Consider the following 18001-nt stretch of genomic DNA (forward strand, 5'->3'; position numbering starts at 1 on the left):
TCAGTATCTGCTTAAAATCTGAACATTGGAAATATAAAGAAATGAGACTTTTCTTTTTATTTGGTTTATGTTATGTCTGATGATGATCTCTTTTCTCTTTCGCACTTGTAGGTAGAGGACTAAAGGTGAGTTAAAACCGCATTAGTTATTTATCAAAGTTCTGATGATTTATTAACATATTTATTGCAGTTTTCTGCTGTAAAATGTGGGGTTTAGACCTTACTGCAGAAGCTGCAGCACCGCTCTTCTAACCGGAATCATGGTGGAAAAACACTCTATTTCTGTCCTAGTATTATGTAAATCTCCGGACTATGTGCCGTGCTGGTGAAGGTGGCACACGCTGCCCTGACGGAGAGACTGGTACACCATGTGAATACTGCCTTACATGCCCTATGTGCTTAGATATTTGGCTATGCTCTGTACTTATGGCTTGTTCAGGAACCATTTTCCTATTTTGATATTTTTGTTCAGGAACATGCCATAACTTGTATGACATTCTTACTGAATGTGACAAAAATCCTTCTTTAACCTTAACATGAAAATAGCAGGGGACACAGGCATAGCAGTGGTCCCTATTACATGGGTGTGTATGGACAATTAGGGAAAGACTGGAGGTAATGCTTCACAATAACAAAATGGACAAGACTTACAGGGTGAAGTCATTGCCATGCACGTCCTGTCACTTTCCCCCAGGCTGCAGTGGTGACGCCCCGTCTATGACACCTGACAGCTGCTCTGGCCAGTGGTCAGGTACAGTATATGGTAGCATCACCGCTGAGGCCAGAGTCAGGCAGCAGCGATCACTTGTAGACAGGATGTCATGTCTGCAGGCATGTAAAGAAATAACAAAGGGATCAATAGAGCAGTGGTATTGGAGTGGCAGGGACTGCAAGAGATCAGTAATGCATATTTCCTTATTTTAAAGCATTAGCTACCAGCAGCATCAATTTTTAAAGAAAAGAGGCAGCCCTTTTAAGGCTCCATCCAAATCATACTATAAACTGATGTTTCTTTCCACACTATAAAAACTATACACAGCACAGCCTTGTTATTCACTCCTATCAGGGGGCAGGAGTGCATGAGTTGGGACTGCCCAGAGCTCCCATTGTGTATGCAGCATGTTCTTCTCTAGACAGCCTTGTAGAGAAGAGAGCATGCTGCGCTTGTCACCAGTGTCACAGATCAGGGGCAGGAGTGCATGAGTTGGGTCTGCCCAGAGCTCCCATTGTGTATGCAGCATGTTCTTCTCTATAAAGCCTTGTAGAGAAGAGAGCATGCTGCGCTTGTCACCAGTGTCACAGATCAGGGGCAGGAGTGCATGAGTTGGGTCTGCCCACAGCTCCCATTGTGTATGCAGCATGTTCTTCTCTATAAAGCCTTGTAGAGAAGAGAGCATGCTGCGCTTGTCACCAGAGCCACAGATCAGGGGACAGGAGTGCATGAGTTGGGTCTGCCCAGAGCTCCCATTGTGTATGCAGCATGTTCTTCTCTAGACAGCCTTGTAGAGAAGAGAGCATGCTGCGCTTGTCACCAGAGGCACAGATCAGGGGGCAGGAGTGCATGAGTTGGGTCTGCCCAGAGCTCCCATTGTGTATGCAGCATGTTCTTCTCTATAAAGCCTTGTAGAGAAGAGAGCATGCTGCGCTTGTCACCAGAGCCACAGATCAGGGGACAGGAGTGCATGAGTTGGGTCTGCCCAGAGCTCCCATTGTGTATGCAGCATGTTCTTCTCTAGACAGCCTTGTAGAGAAGAGAGCATGCTGCGCTTGTCACCAGAGCCACAGATCAGGGGGCAGGAGTGCATGAGTTGGGTCTGCCCAGAGCTCCCATTGTGTATGCAGCATGTTCTTCTCTATAAAGCCTTGTAGAGAAGAGAGCATGCTGCGCTTGTCACCAGAGGCACAGATCAGGGGGCAGGAGTGCATGAGCTGGGTCTGCCCAGAGCTCCCATTGTGTATGCAGCATGTTCTTCTCTATAAAGCCTTGTAGAGAAGAGAGCATGCTGCGCTTGTCACCAGAGCCACAGATCAGGGGACAGGAGTGCATGAGTTGGGTCTGCCCAGAGCTCCCATTGTGTATGCAGCATGTTCTTCTCTATAAAGCCTTGTAGAGAAGAGAGCATGCTGCGCTTGTCACCAGGGTCACTCCTATCATGGGGCAGGAGTGCATGAGTTGGGTCTGCCCAGAGCTCCCATTGTATATGCAGCATGTTCTTCTCTATAAAGCCTTGTAGAGAAGAGAGCATGCTGCGCTTGTCACCAGGGTCACTCCTATCAGGGGGCAGGAGTGCATGAGTTGGGTCTGCCCAGAGCTCCCATTGTGTATGCAGCATGTTCTTCTCTATAAAGCCTTGTAGAGAAGAGAGCATGCTGCGCTTGTCACCAGAGCCACAGATCAGGGGACAGGAGTGCATGAGTTGGGTCTGCCCAGAGCTCCCATTGTGTATGCAGCATGTTCTTCTCTATAAAGCCTTGTAGAGAAGAGAGCATGCTGCGCTTGTCACCAGGGTCACTCCTATCAGGGGGCAGGAGTGCATGAGTTGGGTCTGCCCAGAGCTCCCATTGTGTATGCAGCATGTTCTTCTCTATAAAGCCTTGTAGAGAAGAGAGCATGCTGCGCTTGTCACCAGGGTCACTCCTATCAGGGGGCAGGAGTGCATGAGTTGGGTCTGCCCAGAGCTCCCATTGTGTATGCAGCATGTTCTTTTCTATAAAGCCTTGTAGAGAAGAGAGCATGCTGCGCTTGTCACCAGGGTCACAGATCAGGGGGCAGGAGTGCATGAGTTGGGTCTGCCCAGAGCTCCCATTGTGTATGCAGCATGTTCTTCTCTATAAAGCCTTGTAGAGAAGAGAGCATGCTGCGCTTGTCACCAGAGGCACAGATCAGGGGGCAGGAGTGCATGAGTTGGGTCTGCCCAGAGCTCCCATTCTGTATGCAGCATGTTCTTCTCTATAAAGCCTTGTAGAGAAGAGAGCATGCTGCGCTTGTCACCAGAGCCACAGATCAGGGGACAGGAGTGCATGAGTTGGGTCTGCCCAGAGCTCCCATTGTGTATGCAGCATGTTCTTCTCTATAAAGCCTTGTAGAGAAGAGAGCATGCTGCGCTTGTCACCAGGGTCACTCCTATCAGGGGGCAGGAGTGCATGAGTTGGGTCTGCCCAGAGCTCCCATTGTGTATGCAGCATGTTCTTCTCTATAAAGCCTTGTAGAGAAGAGAGCATGCTGCGCTTGTCACCAGAGCCACAGATCAGGGGACAGGAGTGCATGAGTTGGGTCTGCCCAGAGCTCCCATTGTGTATGCAGCATGTTCTTCTCTATAAAGCCTTGTAGAGAAGAGAGCATGCTGCGCTTGTCACCAGGGTCACTCCTATCAGGGGGCAGGAGTGCATGAGTTGGGTCTGCCCAGAGCTCCCATTGTGTATGCAGCATGTTCTTCTCTATAAAGCCTTGTAGAGAAGAGAGCATGCTGCGCTTGTCACCAGGGTCACTCCTATCAGGGGGCAGGAGTGCATGAGTTGGGTCTGCCCAGAGCTCCCATTGTGTATGCAGCATGTTCTTTTCTATAAAGCCTTGTAGAGAAGAGAGCATGCTGCGCTTGTCACCAGGGTCACAGATCAGGGGGCAGGAGTGCATGAGTTGGGTCTGCCCAGAGCTCCCATTGTGTATGCAGCATGTTCTTCTCTATAAAGCCTTGTAGAGAAGAGAGCATGCTGCGCTTGTCACCAGAGGCACAGATCAGGGGGCAGGAGTGCATGAGTTGGGTCTGCCCAGAGCTCCCATTCTGTATGCAGCATGTTCTTCTCTATAAAGCCTTGTAGAGAAGAGAGCATGCTGCGCTTGTCACCAGAGCCACAGATCAGGGGACAGGAGTGCATGAGTTGGGTCTGCCCAGAGCTCCCATTGTGTATGCAGCATGTTCTTCTCTATAAAGCCTTGTAGAGAAGAGAGCATGCTGCCCTTGTCACCAGAGCCACAGATCAGGGGACAGGAGTGCATGAGTTGGGTCTGCCCAGAGCTCCCATTGTGTATGAAGCATGTTCTTCTCTATAAAGCCTTGTAGAGAAGAGAGCATGCTGCGCTTGTCACCAGGGTCACAGATCAGGGGGCAGGAGTGCATGAGTTGGGTCTGCCCAGAGCTCCCATTGTGTATGCAGCATGTTCTTCTCTAGACAGCCTTGTAGAGAAGAGAGCATACTGTGCTTGTCACCAGGGTCACAGATCAGGGGGCAGGAGTGCATGAGCTGGGTCTGCCCAGAGCTCCCATTGTGTATGCAGCATGTTCTTCTCTATAAAGCCTTGTAGAGAAGAGAGCATGCTGCGCTTGTCACCAGGGTCACAGATCAGGGGGCAGGAGTGCATGAGTTGGGACTGCCCAGAGCTCCCATTGTGTATGCAGCATGTTCTTCTCTATAAAGCCTTGTAGAGAAGAGAGCATGCTGCGCTTGTCACCAGAGCCACAGATCAGGGGACAGGAGTGCATGAGTTGGGTCTGCCCAGAGCTCCCATTGTGTATGCAGCATGTTCTTCTCTATAAAGCCTTGTAGAGAAGAGAGCATGCTGCGCTTGTCACCAGGGTCACTCCTATCAGGGGGCAGGAGTGCATGAGTTGGGTCTGCCCAGAGCTCCCATTGTGTATGCAGCATGTTCTTCTCTATAAAGCCTTGTAGAGAAGAGAGCATGCTGCGCTTGTCACCAGGGTCACTCCTATCAGGGGGCAGGAGTACATGAGTTGGGTCTGCCCAGAGCTCCCATTGTGTATGCAGCATGTTCTTCTCTATAAAGCCTTGTAGAGAAGAGAGCATGCTGCGCTTGTCACCAGGGTCACTCCTATCAGGGGGCAGGAGTGCATGAGTTGGGTCTGCCCAGAGCTCCCATTGTGTATGCAGCATGTTCTTTTCTATAAAGCCTTGTAGAGAAGAGAGCATGCTGCGCTTGTCACCAGGGTCACAGATCAGGGGGCAGGAGTGCATGAGTTGGGTCTGTCCAGAGCTCCCATTGTGTATGCAGCATGTTCTTCTCTATAAAGCCTTGTAGAGAAGAGAGCATGCTGCGCTTGTCACCAGAGGCACAGATCAGGGGGCAGGAGTGCATGAGTTGGGTCTACCCAGAGCTCCCATTGTGTATGCAGCATGTTCTTCTCTATAAAGCCTTGTAGAGAAGAGAGCATGCTGCCCTTGTCACCAGAGCCACAGATCAGGGGACAGGAGTGCATGAGTTGGGTCTACCCAGAGCTCCCATTGTGTATGCAGCATGTTCTTCTCTATAAAGCCTTGTAGAGAAGAGAGCATGCTGCCCTTGTCACCAGAGCCACAGAGCAGGGGACAGGAGTGCATGAGTTGGGTCTGCCCAGAGCTCCCATTGTGTATGAAGCATGTTCTTCTCTATAAAGCCTTGTAGAGAAGAGAGCATGCTGCGCTTGTCACCAGGGTCACAGATCAGGGGCAGGAGTGCATGAGTTGGGTCTGCCCAGAGCTCCCATTGTGTATGCAGCATGTTCTTCTCTAGACAGCCTTGTAGAGAAGAGAGCATGCTGTGCTTGTCACCAGGGTCACAGATCAGGGGGCAGGAGTGCATGAGCTGGGTCTGCCCAGAGCTCCCATTGTGTATGCAGCATGTTCTTCTCTATAAAGCCTTGTAGAGAAGAGAGCATGCTGTGCTTGTCACCAGGGTCACAGATCAGGGGCAGGAGTGCATGAGTTGGGACTGCCCAGAGCTCCCATTGTGTATGCAGCATGTTCTTCTCTATAAAGCCTTGTAGAGAAGAGAGCATGCTGCGCTTGTCCACCAGGGTCACAGATCAGGGGGCAGGAGTGCATGAGTTGGGTCTGCCCAGAGCTCCCATTGTGTATGCAGCATGTTCTTCTCTAGACAACCTTGTATAGAAGAGAGCATGCTGCGCTTGTCACCAGAGGCACAGATCAGGGGGCAGGAGTGCATGAGCTGGGTCTGCCCAGAGCTCCCACTGCCCCTGCAGCATATTCTTCTCTAGACAACCTTGTATAGAAGAGAGCATGCTGCGCTTGTCACCAGAGGCACAGATCAGGGGGCAGGAGTGCATGAGCTGGGTCTTCCCAGAGCTCCCATTGTGTATGCAGCATGTTCTTCTCTAGACAGCCTTGTAGAGAAGAGAGCATGCTGTGCGTGTCACCAGGGTCACAGATCAGGGGGCAGGAGTGCATGAGCTGGGTCTGCCCAGAGCTCCCATTGTGTATGCAGCATGTTCTTCTCTATAAAGCCTTGTAGAGAAGAGAGCATGCTGCGCTTGTCACCAGGGTCACTCCTATCAGGGGGCAGGAGTGCATGAGTTGGGACTGCCCAGAGCTCCCATTGTGTATGCAGCATGTTCTTATCTAGAAAGCCTTGTAGAGAAGAGAGCATGCTGCGCTTGTCACCAGAGCCACAGATCAGGGGGCAGGAGTGCATGAGTTGGGTCTGCCCAGAGCTCCCATTGTGTATGCAGCATGTTCTTCTCTAGACAGCCTTGTAGAGAAGAGAGCATGCTGTGCTTGTCACCAGGGTCACAGATCAGGGGGCAGGCGTGCATGAGTTGGGACTGCCCAGAGCTCCCATTGTGTATGCAGCATGTTCTTCTCTAGACAGCCTTGTAGAGAAGAGAGCATGCTGCGCTTGTCACCAGAGCCACAGATCAGGGGGCAGGAGTGCATGAGCTGGATCTGCCCAGAGCTCCCATTGTGTATGCAGCATGTTCTTCTCTAGACAGCCTTGTATAGAAGAGAGCATGCTGCGCTTGTCACCAGAGCCACAGATCAGGGGGCAGGAGTGCATGAGCTGGGTCTGCCCAGAGCTCCCATTGTGTATGCAGCATGTTCTTCTCTAGACAGCCTTGTAGAGAAGAGAGCATGCTGCGCTTGTCACCAGGGTCACAGATCAAGGGGCAGGAGTGCATGAGTTGGGACTGCCCAGAGCTCCCTCTGTGTCTGCAGCATGCTCTTCTCTAAAGTACTAAAGTCAGATTTTAATGACTTGTCCCATTCTTGCCACACTGCAACATATTGTTTACCTAATAGATCATTTTTCTTCTTTAAAAAGCAAAGGAATGTAATTAAAAGTTAATATACAGTTTTCATCTTTAAGTTATATTTTTGAATGAGAAGACTTGTCACTCTGTTATTCTAAAGGATTTTACCGTTATCTTTTTCTAAAGTGATCTGTCTACATTTTGTTCTTTTAGGGCCAAAAAGGAGAACCTGGTGATGTGCCATCTGTAAGTTTTTGTAGATTTTAGTGCTGTTTTCCTGAAAATTCATCAGCTTATAATTGATTTCTTTTAAAGATTTGATCAAAATGATGTAATGAAATGTATCGTACAGTAACTTCAGTAAATTGAATACATATAAAATATTTTAAAATATATTGGCAGAATTTCAGTCATTAAAGAGAATCTGTCACTTGCTCAAAAAATTGCTTTAAATACTTTGTAAAAATCTCTGAGCTCTCCTGATCCAGACACTTTTTTTACCTCTTGTGTTACATTGCAGAGAGAGTCACATTTATTGCTTTTGGAGCTCAATATGTGAAATCTTTGCTTGCAGTCCAACTTGGTGTTTCTTCAAATTTTCCCTGGGGATGTGCTCCTTCTCCTCTCTCTTCCATCTCTTCCAGATGGTGTCAATCACAGCTCATCAGCATCTAAGGGTCCCATCACACATAGAGACTCACCAGCGATCCCGACAACGATATCAACTTGTCAGGATCGCTGGTGAGTAGCTACATGATCGCTGGTGAGCTGTCAAACAGGCAGCTTCACCAGCGATCAGCATCAGCGACGCCGAGCGCGCGGCATCGTTATGTACGTTAGTTACCAGTGCGCTGATGCAGGGAGCTGGTAACTAAGGTACACATCGGGTTTCTAAGCGGCATGTGTCACTTAGAAACCCGATGTGTACCTTGGTTACCAGCTCCCTGCTGCAGTGCGCTGGTAACTAAGGTACACATCGGGTTTCTAAGCACCGCGCAGTGCTTAGAAACCCCTGCGTTTACCTTAGTTACCAGCGCGCTGATCGTTGATCGCTGGTCTCACGCCTGTCACACGCAGAGATGCGTGCTGGCCAGCGGGAGACCAGCGATCAAAAAAATGTCCTGGCTATTCCAGGACGATCAGCGATAACCGGCAGGGGGGCGGTCGCTGGTCAGTGTCACACACAGCGATCTCGCTGGTGAGATCGCTGTTGCGTCACAAAACTTGTGACTCAGCAGCGATCTCGCTAGTAAGATCGCTATGTGTGACGGGGGCCTAAGACTGATAGACCGCTGGATCAGCCGCTGAGTTGTGCTTGGCAGCATTTGATAGGGGTGAAAGTGCAAGCTACCCAGCTAATTCATCTTTTTTCCATCAGGCCTATGGCATCACTTAGTTAAAGAAAGACTTGATGAAACTTTCCAAGCTCTATGTAGAAACAGAAGGTCAACTTTCCCTGCATGGGTCATCTTTCTCTAAGTTCTGACCCAGCAGGGACTTTGTAGTGATGCAGAATTGTAGTTTTGCTTTAGCCTTCTCTGCAGACAGTGCTTGCTCCAGGGAAGCCAGTGCTGTCAATCACCAATGTGGAGGGTGGCATGCAAAACCAGTGGGCTGACTAATGAGCCTCTTGGCCACACCAAGGTTGCAGCAAGCTTCCTAATATTTTTCTTGCAGAATATAGGCAGAAAGCATGTGATTTTGGTATGGGCTACATTCTCTACAGGGCTGTGTGCTTACTTTATACTATTAGTTTGAGCTGACAAACTCCCTGTAAGGACTCATTCACACGACACGTATTTTCGGTCCGAGTGCTGTCTGTGAAAAAAAAATGGACAGTACGCAGACCAATGTTATTCAATTTATTTTTTACTAACCAAATCTGAAAGTTAAAAAAAATCTCAGCATGCACTAGGTTTTTCGTAAATCAGATGAGACACGCCCATTCAAGTTTATGGGTACGTGAAAAAATAAGATGCCAGACGAAGCCACAGTCTAGCATCCAGCTTTTACAGCTAATTTGCAATTCTATAACAATAGAAACTGTAAATGGTGCTGTACATGATTAATATCTGCTGCCATAGAAAAATAGAAAAATACGGATTGTATGCGGATTGCACACAGATGGCAAGTGAGAAAAAAAAGGCCCACTTTTCTGGATGAAACTCACGTGTGAACCTTCCCTAACACGGAGAATCAGTCTTTCTAATGTTATGTCTTTTCATTGATTAATATAGTACATTGACTAAAGATTATTGTTTAGCAGAAGTGTGGCAATAGTTGCAAGACTCAGCCTCTTTGTCAAATTCACACAGCTGAGGGCAGCAGTCGCCTCTTTTAATGCAATTTAAAGAAGCACTCTCATCAGAGTTTTCATCCTCAATATATTGAACTCGTCATATATATATATATATATATATATATCACTGTGTACTTTCAATTGCTCATTTTGCTCTTCTTCTCCCAAGCTAATTCTTCTCTTTTCTCTGCTCTATGTGGGAACAGAAAGTTTCTTGCCCCTGCAGAAATCATTCCCCTCTTAAACTCCTGACCCAGCTGCTCCACCCCTCACCCATGCCATTGATTTTTGCAGTGACCTATGAGTCATATAGGGGAAATTGACCTCCTGTTTCTATATAGAGCCTAGAACAGACCTGGGCAAACTCTTTTGTGTAATTTTTAAAATGTAAAATATGACTATATATATTTTTTTTTGCCTAAAAACAAAGGAAATGGGTTACTTTTAACTTTAGGCCTTTTAGAGATCATTTTATCTTCAACTTGCTTAACTGTTCACAATAACAGTAATTTTGACCAATGGTGCCCAAACTTCTACATGCCACTGTATAAATAGGATGCTACGTGAGCTCACACTGAATGTAGGAGGCTATGTGGGGCTCAATACTGTATATAGGAAGCTAGGTGGGGTTTATACTGTATATAGGGTCTATGTTGGGGCTCATATTGTATATAGGAGGATATGTAGGGGCACATACTGCATATAGGGGGCTGTGTGTGGGCATTTATCTTACGGTTGTGCTCAAAATTTACCTACCCCAGAATTTTTGCTTTCTTGGATTTTTGTCAGAGAATATGAATGATAACACCAAAACTTCTTTCTCCACTCATGGTTAGTGGTTGGGTGAAACCATTTATTGTCAAACTACTCTGTTTTCTCTTTTTAAATCATAATGACAACCCAAAACATCCAAATGACCATGATCAAAAGTTTACATACCCTGGTGATTTTGACCTGATAACATGCACAGAAGTTGACCCAAATGGGTTTGAATGGCTACTAAAGGTAACATCCTCACCTGTGACATGTGACAAGTGCCAGGAAAATTGTTCGGGATGCAAAAAAAACCCCCACAAATAACATGAGCTGAAATACTGGACTCTGAAAACTAGCGGTGTGGCTGTTTCAACATGCACAATAAGGAGGCACTTGAAGAAAAATGTTCCGCATGGTCAAATCGCCAGAAGAAAGCCATAACTGCGCAAATGACACAAAGTATCTCTCCTACAATACGCAAAAATGCACAAGAAACCTCAAACTTCAAAACTTCTGGAACAAGGTAATTTGGGGTGATGAGACCAAAATTTAACATTTTGGCCACAACCATAAACGTTACATTTGGCGAGAGGTCAACAAGGCCTATGATGAAAGGAACACCATTCCTACAGTAAAGCACAGAGGTGGATCACTGATGTTTTGGGGATGCATTGGCTACAAAGGCACAGGAAACTTGGTAAAAGTTGAAGGAAAGATTAATGCAACATGTTATCAGCAACTACTGGAGGCAAATTTGCAATCATCAGTCCGGAAGCTGCACATGGGACGTACTTGGACATTCCAACATGACAGCAATCCAAAACACAAGGCCAAGTCAACCTGTCTTTGGTTACAACAGAACAAAGTAAAGGTTTCTGGAGTGGTCATATCAGTCTTCTGACCTTAATATCATTGAGCCACTCTGGGGAGATCTCAAGCATGCAGTTCATGCTAGACAGCCCAGTAATTTACAGGAACTGGAGGCTTTTTGCCAAGAGTGGACAACTTTACCATCTGAAAAAAAAGAATCTCATCCACAACTACCACAGAATACTTCAAGCTGTCATTGATGTTATTAAGAAATGGGATATGTGAACTTTTAATCAGGGTCAATTGTCTTTTTTCTGGTGACTCGACCATGCAGCCCATTTTTCTTCAAATGCCTCCTTATTGTGCATCTTGAAACAACCACACCACTAGTTTTCAGAGAGTCCCGTATTTCAGCTGATGTTTTTCTTTTTTGGGTTTGGGTTTTTCTTTGCATCCCAAACAATTTTCATGGCATTTGTCCCGGGTCACAGGTGAGGATGTTACGCTTAGTAGCCATTCAAACCCATTTGTGTCAACTTCTGTGTATGTTATCAGGTCAAAATCACCAGGGTATGTAAACTTTTGATCATGGTCATTTGAATATTTTGGGTTGTCATCATGATTTAAAAAGAGAAAACACAGTAGTTTTGCAACAGATGGCTTCACCCAGCCACTAACTATGAGTGGAGAAAAAGTTTTGGTGTTATCATTCATAGTCTCTGAAAAAAGGCCAAGAAAGCAAAAATTCTGCTGGGGTATATAAACTTTTGATCACAACTGTATATAGGAGGCTGTGTGTAGGCTTATACGGTATATAGGGTGCTTTGCGGGCTCATACGTTACATAGGGAATGTCAGCATACTTGATTCTGCTCAATATTAAGTGATACAATTAATATTAATATAAGTAATTATAGTGTTAATATTAATATTGAGCAGAATTTCTTTCAGCATATTAGTTCGGTCCTCCACAACAGTCACGATTTCTCATGTCGCCCTTTGGGAAAATAAATTCCCACCCCTGGCCTAGACGGATTCAGCTAGTCTGGTTTTAATCGCGTGATGCCGTAGACCTAATGGAAAACAGAAGACTGAGCAGAAGGACAAAATGAGCAATTGTAAGTGCACAGTGCTGTACAATATGATGGTTGTAATAAATTAAGAGGACAAAAATTTTGATAGAGTGCTTCTTTAATGAAAATGCAATGGCATACAAATGCAAAAGCAGTTAATATTGAAATGTCCATACTCAATTTTATATTGTATGTAGCAATTACCATTTCCAGATCTGCTTAATATCTAGACAATAAATTCACTTAATAACGCTAAAGGAAAAGCCTGCAGCTTAAGATTCTGATTGAAAATTCAAAGAGTTGGAACATTTTGTATCTTACTTGTATTGTTTTCTTCTAGGTGTCTGGCATTCGAGGACGTCCAGGTCCAGCTGTAAGTATTAACTCCTTAGCGGCTGCCGATACGCCTTTTAACGGCGGTATTTAACTGTACTAAAACCACAGCGCCGCTAATTCACGGCGCTGTGGAGAAAGTGAATAGCGCCCCCCAGTGTCAGATTTTCTCCAGGGTTTCGGCTGCCGGGGGTAGCCGAGACCCCAGAGAACATGAATCCGTCGGTTTTTACCGACCCCACTTTTGAGATCGCCGTTATTAACCCTATAACGACGACCACAAAAAAAGGCACGATATTGCATTTAATTTCTCTTTCCTCTGATGTGATCGCACATCAGAGGAGAGAGAAATAGGGTCCCCGATCCCCCCCGGTACCTCTCCGTGGTCCTCTGTCCCCTCCCGGTGGTCCTGCGTCCCGCTGATGTCCTCCGGTGGGTGCCGCCATCTTGGATCCGGGGAAAATGGCGGGCGCATGCGCAGTGCACCCGCCGAGAATCTGCCAGCTCCGGCTGGCAGATTCCATTCATTCATTTTGATCACAATGATAAACTATCATCGTGATCAAAATAAACAAAATAGTACATAATCCCCCCGTTTATCACCCCCTTAGTTAGGCCACCATAACGAAATAAAGAAAATATTTTTTTTTTTCAGTTTTCCATTAGGGTTAGGGTTAGGGCTAGGGTTAGGATTGGGCTAGGGTTAGGGCTAGGGTTAGGGTTAGGCTAGGGTTAGGGTTGGGCTAGGGTTAGGGTTAGGGTTGGGCTAGTGTTAGGGTTAGGGCTAGGGCTAGGGTTAGGGCTCAGGTTAGGGTTAGAATTAGGTTTAGGGCGAACTAGGATTAGGGTTAGAATTAGGATTAGGGATTAGGGTTGGGATTAAGGTTAGGGTTGGGATTAGGGTTAGGGGTGTGTTGGGGTTAGGGTTGGAGCAAGAATTGAGGGGTTTCCACTATTTACCAACTTTGGGGGACTAAAAATTGGGTCTAAAAATTCACTTTTGTGGAAATAAAAAAGACTTTATTTTCACGACTCTGCGTTTATAAACTTCTGTGAAGCGCTTGGGGGTTCAAAGTGCTCACCACACATCTAGATAAGTTCCTTAGGGGGTCTAATTTCCAAAATGGGGTCACTTGTGGGGGGTTTCCACTGTTTAGTCCCATCAGGGGCTCTGCAAACGCAACATGCCGCCCGCAGACTATTCCATCAAAGTCTGCATTCCAAAATGGCACTCCTTCCCTTCCGAGCTCTCCCATGCGCCCAAACAGTGGTTCCCCCCACATATGGGGTATCGGCGTACTCAGGACAAATCGCACAACATCTGTGGGGGTATGATTTCTCCTGTTACCCTTGTAAAAATAAAAATTTTGGGGAGAAAAGATCATTTTTGTGAAAAAAAATGGATTTTTTATTTTCACGGCTCTACGTTATAAACTTCTGTGAAGCACTTGAAGGTTCAAAGTGCTCACCACACATCTAGATAAGTTCCTTGGGGGGTATAGTTTCCAAAATGGGATCACTTGCTGGAGGTTTCCACTGTTTAGGCACATTAAGGGCTCTCCGAACGCAACATGGCATCCGATCTCAATTCCAGCCAATTCTGCGTTGAAAAAGTCAAACGGCGCTCCATTCCTTGCGAGCTCTGCCGTGTGCTGAAAAAGTGGTTTACCCCCACATATGGGGTATCGGCGTATTCAGGAGAAATTGTACAACAAATTTTGTGGTTGATTTTCTCTTTTAACACTTGTGAAAATAAAAAAATTGGTTCTGAAGTACATTTTTTGCAAAAAAAAGTTAAATGTTAATTTTTTCCTTCCACATTGCTTTAGTTCCTGTGAAGCACTTAAAGGGTTAATAAACTTCTTGAATGTGGTTTTGAGCACCTTGAGGGGGTCTAGTTTTTAGAATGGTGCCACTTTTGGGTATTTTCTGTCATGACACCCCTCAAAATGACTTTAAATATGTGTCCCCTAAAAAAAATGGTTTTGTAAATTTTGTTGTAAAAATGAGAAATCGCTGGTCAACTTTTAACCCTAATAACTTCCTAACAAAAAAAAAATGTTGCTTCCAAAATTGTGGTGATGTAAAGTAGACATGTGGGAAATGTTACTTATTAAGAAATTTGTGTGACACATCTCTCTGATTTAAGGGCATAAAAATTGAAAGTTTTAAAATTGCTAAATTTTCAAAATTTTCGGCATATTTCCATTTTTTTCATAAATAAACACAAGACTTAGCAAAGAAATTTTACCACTAACTTGAAGTACAATATGTCACGAAAAAACAGTCTCAGAATCAGCAGGATACATTAAAGCGTTCCAAAGTTATAACCTCATAAAGGGACAGTGGTCAGAATTGTAAAAATTGGCCTGGTCATTAAGCTGCAAACTGGCTCCGTCGCTAAGGGGTTAAATAAATCATGCAACAAATTAGCGCAATGTGGACAGTAATAACTGAAAGTCCCTGTGCAAAACTAATGTGTGGGCCCCATCCTTGACTTCTCCACAAGGACACACAAACACTATTCATTGCAGAAAATTTTATTTTTGAACCCCTTCGTGACCTATGGCGTTTATATACGTCATAGGTCGTGTCCCTGCACTCCATGCCGGCTCTGGCGCTGAGCCTGCATGTTTTCCAGCACATGACAGCTGATTTCATCAGCTGACATGTGCTTCTAACAGCCGCTGCGGGAATCGCTGTCCACCCGCAGTTGTTAACATGTTAACATGTTAAGGGCTGAAGCCCTGCTATGTGCAGCACAGGCGATCAGAGTATCGCAGCTTCAAGTCTTCCAAGGAGACGATTGTAGCAAGTAAAAAGTAGAAAATATGTTGTTGTTTTTTTAAATTAAAAATACAATAGTACAAATATCTGATGGTTCTGAAGTGGTTAAAAATGCTTTTGGGCTATGCTAACATCCCTGGTGCTCTGGTGTAATACAACTTATTGAAGGGATTAAAGGATACACAAAGGCTCATTATGCTGCCGAGTTTGAGGTCCATAGACAAAACAGCAAAGAACTGCACCCTTATGTTATAGAGAGGTAACAAAACTCTCAATAGTACACAACATTTGTTATAGAAAAAAGAGAACAATAAGACTTAACTTGTAATATGTTACATTTAAAGGATTTCTCTATTACTGGGACAACCCCTTCTTGATCTGAATGTTTGCCCAGTTAGGATAAACACACCTATACTCACCTCCCATGTTGGCACCGTTCCAGCCCATTTGCCCTATTCAAAATACAACAATAAAAAAACCAAAAATACACATATTTGGTATTGCCACGTTCGGAAATGCACGATTTATCAATTTAAAAAGGATTAATATGATCGGTAAAACGATTAAAAAAAAAAATTCATAACACCAGAATTACGGGTTTTTTTTGACGCAACATTGCAATAAAATGCAAGGTGATCAAAACATCGTATCTACCCCTAAATGGTGGCAATAAAAATGTCACCTCGATGAAAAAATAAGCCATCAACCAACCCAGATACCAAAAAATGGAGAACACAGGTCTCAGAAAATGGCACCATTTTTTTTTTTCACAAACTTTGGATTTTTTTTCACGACATAAATAAAGAAGAACCTATACATGTTTAATATCTAAGAACTTGTAATGACCTGGAGAATCATAATGGCAGATCTGTTTTAGCATTTAGTGAACATGGTAAAAAAACAACAAACAATTGTAGACCTTTTGCAATTTCACCTCATTTTGTTTTTTTTTCTCGTTTTCCAGTACATTATATGTTAAAACCAATGGTGTTGTTCAAAAGTACAACTCGTCCCGCAAGACACAATCCCTCACATGGCCATATTGACTGAAAAATACAAAAAGTTATGGCACTTGAAGAAGGGGAGCAAAAAACAAAAAAGCTAAAACAGAAAATCTCAAGATTGTGAAGGGGTTAAGGGGTTGTCTAGCATAGACAATTTCATCTTCTACAACAGGTCCCTGAGAATAAACTATTTCTCCACCTTCACGTGCCAGTATATCTGTCAGCATATTATCTCTCAATATTATACAAACATTTGTTCCAAAAGAAATAGAACAAAAAGCCTTAACTTGTAATATATTACATTTAAAGGATTTCTCTACTACTAGGACAACCCCTTCTTGATCTGAATGTTTGCCCATTAAGATAAACAGACCTATACTCACCTCCTATGTTGGCACCGTTCCAGTAGTGTCAGCACACATGTTCCTGGGCATCACGTGAGGTTGATAAGTCACGTCAGCCCACACCCGCCCAATAAACTCTGGGTCACTGTCTCCACCGTTGGGCATATAAGTAATCAAGAGGAAGTGAGTGGCGAGCCATAGTTCTCACCCCCTCTTGATTGCTTTTACGTCTGAAGGCTAAAGACCGGGACAGTGACGCCAGCACTGATTGGACACAGGGCTCTCATGTCTTAACAGCTTCATGTGAGCCCCGAAAACACGAGTGATGACACTGCTCAAATGGCGCCGGCACGGGAGGTGAATATAGGTGTTTTTATTTTAACAGGTAAATCAACAGCCGCGGAGACACCATCACATGTTTCTCAACGCAAGCAATGACTAGCCAGGTCTTTCACCGGGAAGGAACAACCACGGGAAGGGCAGTCTCCAATGAAGGAAACCACCTATGCCAAAACATGGTATCCATCCACAGACAGCTGTTTCGGGGTATTGCCCTTCATCAGTGTGGAGTAGGAAACTGGCTAGTAGGAGCAATGCCTAGTAAAAGACTGCGAAAAATGAGGATGAGTGACCTCATGGAGATCAACATCCGACACTGCGGAGACACCATCACATGTTTCTCAACGCAGTGATTCCAGAGCAATGCCCCCATCCCTTATGGGAAATATGCAAAAACATGTAAATCAACAGCCGCGGAGACACCATCACATGTTTCTCAACGCAGTGATTCCAGAGCAATGCCCCCATCCCTTATGGGAAATATGCAAAAACATGTAAATCAACAGCCGCGGAGACACCATCACATGTTTCTCAACGCAAGCAATGACTAGCCAGGTCTTTCACCGGGAAGGAACAACCACGGGAAGGGCAGTCTCCAATGAAGGAAACCACCTATGCCAAAACATGGTATCCATCCACAGACAGCTGTTTCGGGGTATATACTGTGTTGAGAAACATGTGATGGTGGCTCCGCAGTGTCGGATGTTGATCTCCATGAGGTCACTCATCCTCATTTTTCGCAGTCTTTTACTAGGCATTGCTCCTACTAGCCAGTTTCCTACTCCACACTGATGAGGGGCAATACCCCGAAACAGCTGTCTGTGGATGGATACCATGTTTTGGCATAGGTGGTTTCCTTCATTGGAGACTGCCCTTCCCGTGGTTGTTCCTTCCCGGTGAAAGACCTGGCTAGTCATTGCTTGCGTTGAGAAACATGTGATGGTGTCTCCGCGGCTGTTGATTTACATGTTTTTGCATATTTCCCATAAGGGATGGGGGCATTGCTCTGGAATCACTACGTTGAGAAACATGTGATGGTGTCTCCGCAGTGTCGGATGTTGATCTCCATGAGGTCACTCATCCTCATTTTTGGCAGTCTTTTATTTTAACAGGGGCACACATTCAGGTTGAGAATGGGTTGTCCTAGCAGTGGACAACCCCTTTAATGAAGACACGCCCCTACACCAAAATGACGTTCAGACACTTAAAGCTATCCTGTCAGGAATGGTGAATATCCACCTATGAACGGTCAGTGTCCTGCGATAATCAATACTTTGC

General features: G+C 45.2%; 1 protein-coding gene across 1 annotated transcript in view; it reads left to right on the forward strand.

The window, feature by feature from the left end:
• The window catches only part of COL5A2 (collagen type V alpha 2 chain), a 281575-nt gene that overhangs the window by 124199 nt on the left and 139375 nt on the right, over positions 1-18001 (forward strand). Inside the window, exons 3-5 of the mRNA XM_073558191.1 lie at positions 112-125; positions 7193-7225; positions 12257-12289. Of these exons, the coding sequence (XP_073414292.1) occupies positions 112-125; positions 7193-7225; positions 12257-12289 (80 nt within the window). The remainder of the gene's footprint in view (positions 1-111; positions 126-7192; positions 7226-12256; positions 12290-18001) is intronic.

Source organism: Dendrobates tinctorius, unplaced genomic scaffold (assembly GCF_039654945.1).
Source record: "Dendrobates tinctorius isolate UK_male_01 unplaced genomic scaffold, ASM3965494v1 ptg000254l, whole genome shotgun sequence".
In the NCBI taxonomy this organism is placed as follows: domain Eukaryota; kingdom Metazoa; phylum Chordata; class Amphibia; order Anura; family Dendrobatidae; genus Dendrobates; species Dendrobates tinctorius.